General features: G+C 33.5%; 1 protein-coding gene across 1 annotated transcript in view; it reads right to left on the bottom strand.

Annotated features, from left to right (window-relative positions):
• Positions 1 to 4963: 4963 nt before the first annotated feature.
• The window catches only part of LOC134718360 (ankyrin repeat domain-containing protein 2-like), a 42080-nt gene continuing 38386 nt past the window's right edge, over positions 4964 to 8657 (bottom strand). The window contains exon 6 of the mRNA XM_063580856.1: positions 4964 to 5056. Coding sequence (XP_063436926.1) covers positions 4964 to 5056 — 93 coding nt within the window. The remainder of the gene's footprint in view (positions 5057 to 8657) is intronic.

The following is an 8657-nucleotide window of genomic DNA, read 5'->3' as shown; positions in this document are numbered from 1 at the left end:
TAAAAAAAAAAAAAAAATGCGAAAGTTTTGATTTGTTCATGTTGTGAAAAAAAAAATGTATCCATACAAACACTCATCATGCTCATAGATAATTTCTCCTCATTTGTTGGTCAATATGTTGATATGTCATCTTTTCGATATGTCAATGTGTTAAATATGTCACAATGTCTGTATGTCTATGTGTTGATGTATTAGCCTGTTTATGTATTGAATTATTGGTGTAATGATGTAGAAGTCTGTTAATGTGTTAAGTTGTTAGTGTTTTAATATTTTAATGTGTTGATACATGAATATTTTAATGTGTTGAAATTTCAGTGTGTCAATATGTCTGTGTCGATGTATGAGTCTGCATGATAATGTGTTAAAATGTCAGTTTGTCGATATCTCTGTGTGGATGAATTTATCTGTTAATGTGTTAATTTATAAGTGTGTTGATATTTCTACATGTTGATGTACAAGTCTGTTAATTTGTTGATCTGTTAGTGTGCCAATATGTAAAGGTGTATGTATGAGTCTGAAATTTTAGTTAATATGTCAGTGTGTCAATATGTTTATGTGTCGATGTATGAGTTATGAGTGTTAATGTATTGATATATCAGTGTGTTAATGCATTGATGTTTGAATCTGTTAATGTGTTAATCTGTCAGTGTGTTTATATGGCAATGCATTGATTTTTAAGTCTCTCAAGGTATCAATATGTCATTGTGTTGATGTATGAGTCTAGTTCTATGTAGATCTGTCAGTGTTTTGATGTATGAGTGTTAATGGGTTGATTTGTCAGTGTGTCGATGTATCAATGTGTAGATGTTTTAGTATGTTAATGTGTTGATATGTTGATGTTTTGATATGTCATGTGTAGATTTATGAATCTGTAATAGTGTTTATCTGTCAGTGTGTCAATATGCAAATGTGTTGCTGTGTGAGTCTGTTAATGTGTCGTAATGTCAACTTGTGGATGTTAGAGACTGTTAATGTGTCAATATGTCAATGTGTTAATGTATGAGTTTTTCAATATGTTTGTGGCTCAATATGTTCAAGAGTGTCTATATGTCTATGTATTGATGCATGATCCTGTCAATGTGTCAATATGCCGACGTGTGAATATTTTAGTCTGTTAATGTGTTGATTTGTCAGTGTGTCAATTTGTCAATATGCAAATGTTTCAGTCTGTTAATGTGTAGATCTGTCAATGTGTCAATGTATGAGTCTGTTAATGTGTTCATCTGTCAATGTGTTTATGTTTGAGTCTGGTAAGATGTTGATATTCAGTGTGTCAATATGTCAATGTGTTGATGTTTGAGTCAGGAAATGTGTTGATATGTCAGTGTGTCATTATGTCAATGTGCTGATGTTTGAGTCAGGGAATGTGTTGATATGTCAGTGTGTCAATATGTCAATGTGTTGATGTTTGAGTCAGGGAATGTGTTGATATGTCAGTGTGTCAATATGTCAATGTGTTGATGTTTGAGTCTGGTAATATGTTGATATGTCAGTGTGTCAATATCCAATGTGCTGATGCATGAGTCTATCAATGTGTTGATCTATTAGCGTGATGATGTATGTGTGCTTAAGTGTTGATCTGTCAATGTTTCAATATGTCAATGTGTTGATGTATGAATCTGGTTATATGTTGATATGTAAGTGTGTCAATAAGTCAATGTGTTGATGTATGAATCTGGTTATATGTTGTTATGTAAGTGTGTCAATATGTCAATGTGTTGATGTATGAATCTGGTTATATGTTGATATGTAAGTGTGTCAATATGTCAATGTGTTGATGTATGAATCTGGTTATATGTTGATATGTAAGTGTGTCAATATGTCAATGTGTTGATGTATGAATCTGGTTAAATGTTGATATGTAAGTGTGTCAATATGTTAATGTGTTGATGTATGAGCCTGTCAATGTGTTGATCTATCAGCGTGATGACAAATGTGTGTTAAAGTGTTGATTTGTCAGTGGGTGGATATGTCAAATTGTTGAAGTTGGAGTCTGGTAATATGTTGATCTGTCAGTGTGTCAATATGTCAATGTGTCTGTTCAATATGTCATTGTGTTGATGTACGAGTCTTTTAATATGTTGATCTATCAGTGTGAATCTTTTAATGTGTTAAGTTTGTCAATGTGTCAATATGTATATGTGCTAATGTATGGGTCTGTTTATTTTTTGATTTGTCAGTGTGTCAATATGTCAACTTGTTAATGTTTGAGTGTGTTTATATGTTGATTTGTCAGTGTGTCAAAATATCAATGTGTTGATGTACCAGTCTGTTAATATGTTCAGCTGTCAGTGTATCAATATGTCAATGTGTTGATGTGTTAAATCTGTTAGTGTGTCAATATGTATATGTGTTGATGTGTGAGTCTGTTAATGTGTTGATCTGTCAATGTGTTGATATATCAAATGTTGATGTATGAGTCAGTTGATGTGTTGATCTGTCAGTGTTTCAATATAACAATGAGTCAATATATGAGTCTGTTATTTTTTCTAATCTGTCAGTGTATCAATATGGTAATGTGTTGATGTATGAATCTGTTTAAGTGTTGATTTGTCAGTGTAGCAATATGCCAATTGATGAGTCTGTTTCGTGTTGATCTGTCAGTTTGTCGATATGTCAATGTGCAGATGTATGAATCTGTAAAAGTGTTAATCTGTCACTGTGTCAATATAGCAATGTGCAGACCTCGACAATAACGCTTGTCCAATTGTCCGGTACCAGAGGGAAAAAAGATCGGACAAGTAAAAGCTGTATCAAGCTTGTCTATTGGGACAAGTACAATTATTCTGCAGAAAATAAACTTCATCCAACTTTAATGAACAGAGTATAATTATAAACAACAAACAAAAAATTTTTTTTTAATAATTTAAACTGGTTCTTTGTCAGGTACTTTTTAACAGGTCAAAAGTATACTATTCTCGGAAACCAGTCTTACTGATCCGAATCAATGCTGCGCTTTATAGATAAGGTAACTTTATAGTACAGTTCGTCACCTGGACAGGTTTAGCTCGAAGTTTAAGACAGTCTGGCACCGTAGGACACATATTTAGTAGACATGATTGATAGACAGTTTGGCAAGACAGGAGACAATTTGGGACCAAGAGAAATCAGTATCTCATTTTCTTACCTTATTATGTTCTTTTTAATAAATACCATATGAGTTTTCTCATGGGCAATCAGACCTCATCTTCTTTATATTGATTGCATTTGAATAGATTCTGATGAGACTGGCATTGGTGAAAACTAGAACCTAAGTCCTGTGACATGACTAGATTCAGTTGTACTTGACTCATATTTTTGAAAAGTATTTCAAAAGAAATTCATCAAATTCAATTCTATTATTTAAATTCGTTTTGTTCCTTTAATCAACTCAAAATGTAAAAAGGTTATTTTGGGTTAAAAAAAAATTGGACAAGTAACAATTTCAAAGTAAGTTTTGGTATGTACTAGTCCTACTGGACAAGTTGAAAAAAAGTTATTGTAGACATGGTAGAGGCCTGATGTGTCGATGCATATATGAGTCTGTTATTGTGTTGATCTGTCTAGGTGTGGATACATCAATGTGTCAGTATATGAGTCTGTTTAAGTGTTGATCTGTCAATGTGTCAATATGTCAATGTGAAGATCTCTCAAGGCGTTGATGTGTAAAAAGCTTTAGAACTGTCAATGTATAAATATGTCAATGTGTTAATTTGTCAACTGGTCAATGTGTCCATATGTCTTTGTGTCAATGTTTGAATTTGATCCTCTTTTGATACCTCAATTTTGAGATGATGATCTGTCTATGTTTTAATATGTCAATTATTTTTAAAATATGTCAATTTTTTAATAGGTCAACTGGTCAATGTGTCTATCCGTCTATGTGTCAATGTATTAATATGTCAAAAAACTACTTATTCTGTATAATCCAGTTGAGCTGATGGCTGGTTTTCAGCATTTCAACTTCCCCTTATTAGAGTCAAACATGAAAAGACAGACACAAGTCCCTTAAAAACATTAAACATAAAATTGCAGATAGAGCACAAATCTCAACAAACGTCCATGAGAACAATTATTGATCCACCAGTGGCGTCCATCAGTTTGTACTTGCAAAGAAACCCTTCAATACGTAATTGCGTGATATCCTGTCCATTTATTTAGTTTATTTTAGTATTCCACACTTTGTAAATACTAATAGTTTATTTTATTATTCCACACTTTGTAAATACTAATAGTTTATTTTAATGAGACATCCATCTTCACTGAACTTAAAATTGAGAATGGAAATGGGGAATGTGTCAAAGAGACAACAACCACCATAGAAAAAACAACAGCAGAAGGTTACCAATAGGTCTTCAATGTAGCGAGAAATTCCCACACCCGGAGGCGTCTTTCAGCTGGCCCCTTAACAAATATATACTAGTTCAGTGATAATGAATGCCATACTAATTTCCAAATTGTACACAAGAAACTAAAATTAAAATAATACAATACTAACAAAGGCCAGAGGCTCCTGACTTGGGACAGGCGCAAACATGCTTGTATACATTAAACTTTAGAGGCCAGCTGAAGCAGCCTCTAGGTGTGAGACTTTCTCGCTGTGTTAGAGACCAATGGGAGGCCTTGGGCTATTTATGCTTTTTGATCTGGTTGAAGTTTCTTTGAAGCATTCCCCGTTTCCATTCGTAATTTTTATCAAATATTCAATTGCTTGAGTTATATATATTAACTAAGTTTCAAGTTGATGTGATCACAAACTACATGTTTATTTCAAATAACTGGGAGAGACGCACAAACAAGAAACATCATGACCCTCTACTATTGTAGGCAGAACAAAAAAAACATCCATGTACTTGTCTTAAGCAGATCAGCTATATCCCACTGTGGCAATACTCTCAGAAAAGTATGGATGTACTTGGGACAACAAATGTCCGTTTATTAGAAACAAGTAATTATAAATGTTTTCAGTCGGTATCTGAATAATTTACATTAGATAATTACCTTCAACTAGTAGTGCTGCAGGTTCCTGTAAATGGGTGTCAGGAGTTACTTCTGGGGATGTCTTTGACATGACAGTCTACAAAAGAAAAATATGCTATAAACTATCATGTCCTATGTGAAAACTTGTCAAATAGTTTAATACCCCTACAGAAAAAAAAAGTTGAGGGCTAGTTGAGGGCTATGTGGAGGACAGTTGAGGGCTAGCTGTTTTAAGCAAAATAGTTGAGGGCTAGGTGTTGAGCAGCTTTCTTTGGTTACATCTTCTGACATCAGACTCAAACTTCTCTTGAACTGAATTTTAATGCGTATTGTTATGCGTTCACCTCTCTGCATTGGCTAGAGGTATAGGGGGAGGGTTGAGATCTCACAAACATGTTTAACCCCGCCGCATTTTTGCGACTGTCCCGAGTCAGGAGCCTCTGGCCTTTGTTAGTCTTGTATTATTTTAACTTTTAGTTTCTTATGTACAATTTGGAGTTTAGTATGGTGTTCATTATCACTGAACTAGTATATATTTGTTTAGGGGCCAGCTGAAGGACGCCTCCGGGTGCGTGAATTTCTCGTTGCATTGAAGACCTGATGGTGACCTTCTGCTGTTGTCTGCTCTATGGTTGGGTTGTTGTCTCTTTAACACATTCCCCATTTCCATTCTCAATTTTATAGCTCAACTCAAACTTTGCCAAGCACTGTATGTTTGATAGATGTCGCTTAACTGGCCCTCAACTCAACCTGGCCATTAAGTTGAGGAAGAGTTGAGCAATTGATCTTTGGTTTTCATATAGTTGAGCAAAAGTTGAGTATTTAGACTTTGATTTTTTTTGTAGTTGAAGAAAAGTTGAGCAATTGATCTTTGGTTTAACTTTTCATGTAGTTGAGCAAAAGTTGAGCAAAAGTTGAGCAATTAGAAATATGAGCTGGTGATATAAATGTTATGTGCCCATCTGTTTTCAATTTATCTCTGTGTACATGTGTAAAGTACAAGAAGACAGGAAATTTTATTGTAAATGTACACAGACTTTGAGGCAAAATTAAGGGAAGCACATGTTTTTATACATTTTTCTACAGGTATTTACTTAACTATCAAAAATAAAAAAACCAAACAGTATTTTTTTATTATAAGATATATCAAATATTCAAGATTTTGGTAATTAATAGTTATTATTAGGGGCAAATGTTAAAGGGGTCACACTGTCACAATACCCTAAAAAACCTCAAACAAAGTTAAAATTTGAACTGGGCTTGAGCATACACATGGCAAGCAAAGATGTCTTCTAGCTATCATAAATAAAATAAGAATTTTACAATGGATGTTTACTAATAACTGTATAGATATTGAATAGTGCAGTGTATTCTTCTGATGGCATGACTTTTGGATTAAGGAAGATTGATGTTTTAACAAATATTTATGGAAACATCTTTTGGTAAGTACATTGCATTAGAATTTCCACCATTTTGAATAAGTGTGTATGCACATTTAGTTCAAACTAGTGATATTTAAAGTGTCTTCTTAACTTTTTACAGTGAAGAATAAAGTTAGACAACATATTTATGCATTAATTTATATATTATCAAGTGTGTAAGACAGGAGACTTATTTATTGTATTATTAAGAGAATTTGTTTTATAAAGTTTTACTAATATATTAATAATAATATTCTAATACATGTATAATGAATATGGTATAAAACTATAGACATCTGGGGTAAGACTGCCAATAAGACATATATCCACAAATGACAGATATATATATATATATATATATCCTTTTTTTTCTTGTTGAACATGTTGAACAACTCTTTCTGTTTCGAGAATTTCAATATATATCTAAATACTTCTCCTTGCATACAAATTAATATGGCAGCAGGATTAACTAGATTGTATTTACTAGATAACTTTTAAGTAGAGTCTCTAAAGAGTCTGTGTCACTCACCTTGGTCTATGTGCATATTCAACAACGGACACTCTCCAACATTGTAGACAAGAATAGAATTCACGACAAAAATCAGTTTAGATGATCTTGTATTGCTTATCATTTAGCCTGTTTAGTTTCTCTCTAACTTCTTTAGTTTTTGCTCAAAACACAAAAGAAGATAAACAAAATCCTCATTTAAGGGCTATCCCTCCTATAAAGAGTCAGTCTACTTAACTATATCGGCAAAATTTGAATTGTTAGTAGATCTTGACTAAGGGCGATAAGGGCAATAACTCCAAAAAGAGTCATCTGACCATTTCCTCCATATTGTCTTCATTGTAGATTTTGTTTTGCTGATCATTTTTGCCTAGCTAATTTTCTATCTGTCTAATATAGTTTTAAGATAGAAGGCAAAAAACGGAAAGATTGGTCAGCGAAGGGCAATAACTCTAATAAGGAGTCTATAGACAATTTTAACCATGTTGACCTATCTGTAGAACTTGTCTTGTTCATCATCTTCACCGCTGTATCTATTATAGTTTTCAAGATAGTAGGCAAAAATAAAAACTAGAGGCTCTAAAGAGCCTGTGTCGCTCACCTTGGTCTATGTAAATATTAAACAAAGGAAGCAGATGGATTTATGACGAAATAATGTTTTGGTGATGGTGGTACATCTTACTTTACTGAACATTCTTGCTGCTTACAATTATCACTATCTATAATGAACTTGGCCCAATAGTTTCTGTTGAAAATGTTACCGGTAGTAAAAATTTACAAATTTTATGAAAATAGTTAAAAATTTACTATAAAGGACAATTACTCCTTAGAGGGTCAATTGACCATTTTGATCATGTTGACTTATTTGTGAATCTTACTTTGCTGAACATTATTGCTGTTTACAGTTTATCTCCATCTATAATAATATTCAAGATTATAACCGAAAACAGCAAAATTTCCTTAAAATTACCAATCGAGGGGCAGCAACCCAACGACGGGTTCTCTGATTCATCTGAAAATGTTTGGGGAGATAGATCTTGACCTGATGAACAATTTTACTCCCAGTCAGATTTGCTCTAAATGCTTTGGTTTTTGAGTTATAAGCCAAAAACTGTGTTTTACCCCTATGTTCTATTTTTAGCCATGGCGGCCATCTTGGTTGGTTTGGCAAGTCACACCACACATTGTTTAAACAAGATACCCCAGAGATGATTGTGGCCAAGTTTGGTGTAATTTGGCCTAGCAGTTTCAGAGGAGAAGATTTTTGTAAAAGATATATAAAATTTAGGAAAAATGGTTAAAAACTGACTTTAAAGGGCAATAACTCCTAAAGGGGTCGACTGACAATTTTGGCCATGTTAACTTATTTGTAAATCTTACTTTGCTGAACATTATTGCTGTTTACAGTTTATCTCTACCTATAATGATATTCAAGATAATAATCAAAAACAGCAAAATTTCCATAAAATTACCAATTCAGGGGCAGCAACCCAACAACGGGTTCTCTGATTCATCTGAAAATGTCAGGGCAGGTAGATCTTGACCTGATAAACAGTTTTACTCACTGTAAGATTTGCTCTAAATGCTTTGGTTTGAGAGTTATCAGCCAAAAACTGTGTTTTACCATTATGTTCTATTTTTAGCCATGGTGGCCATCTTGGTAGGTTTGGCGGGTCACACCACACTTTTTTGAAACAAGATACCCCAGAGATGATTGTGGCCAAGTTTGGTGTAATTTGGCCCCAGGAGTTTCAGAGGAGAAGATTTTT

The sequence above is a fragment of the Mytilus trossulus genome, chromosome 5 (genome assembly GCF_036588685.1).
Source record: "Mytilus trossulus isolate FHL-02 chromosome 5, PNRI_Mtr1.1.1.hap1, whole genome shotgun sequence".
NCBI lineage: Eukaryota > Metazoa > Mollusca > Bivalvia > Mytilida > Mytilidae > Mytilus > Mytilus trossulus.
The sequence above is the reverse complement of the archived record's forward strand: the minus strand, read 5'-3'. Positions and strand labels throughout refer to the sequence as shown.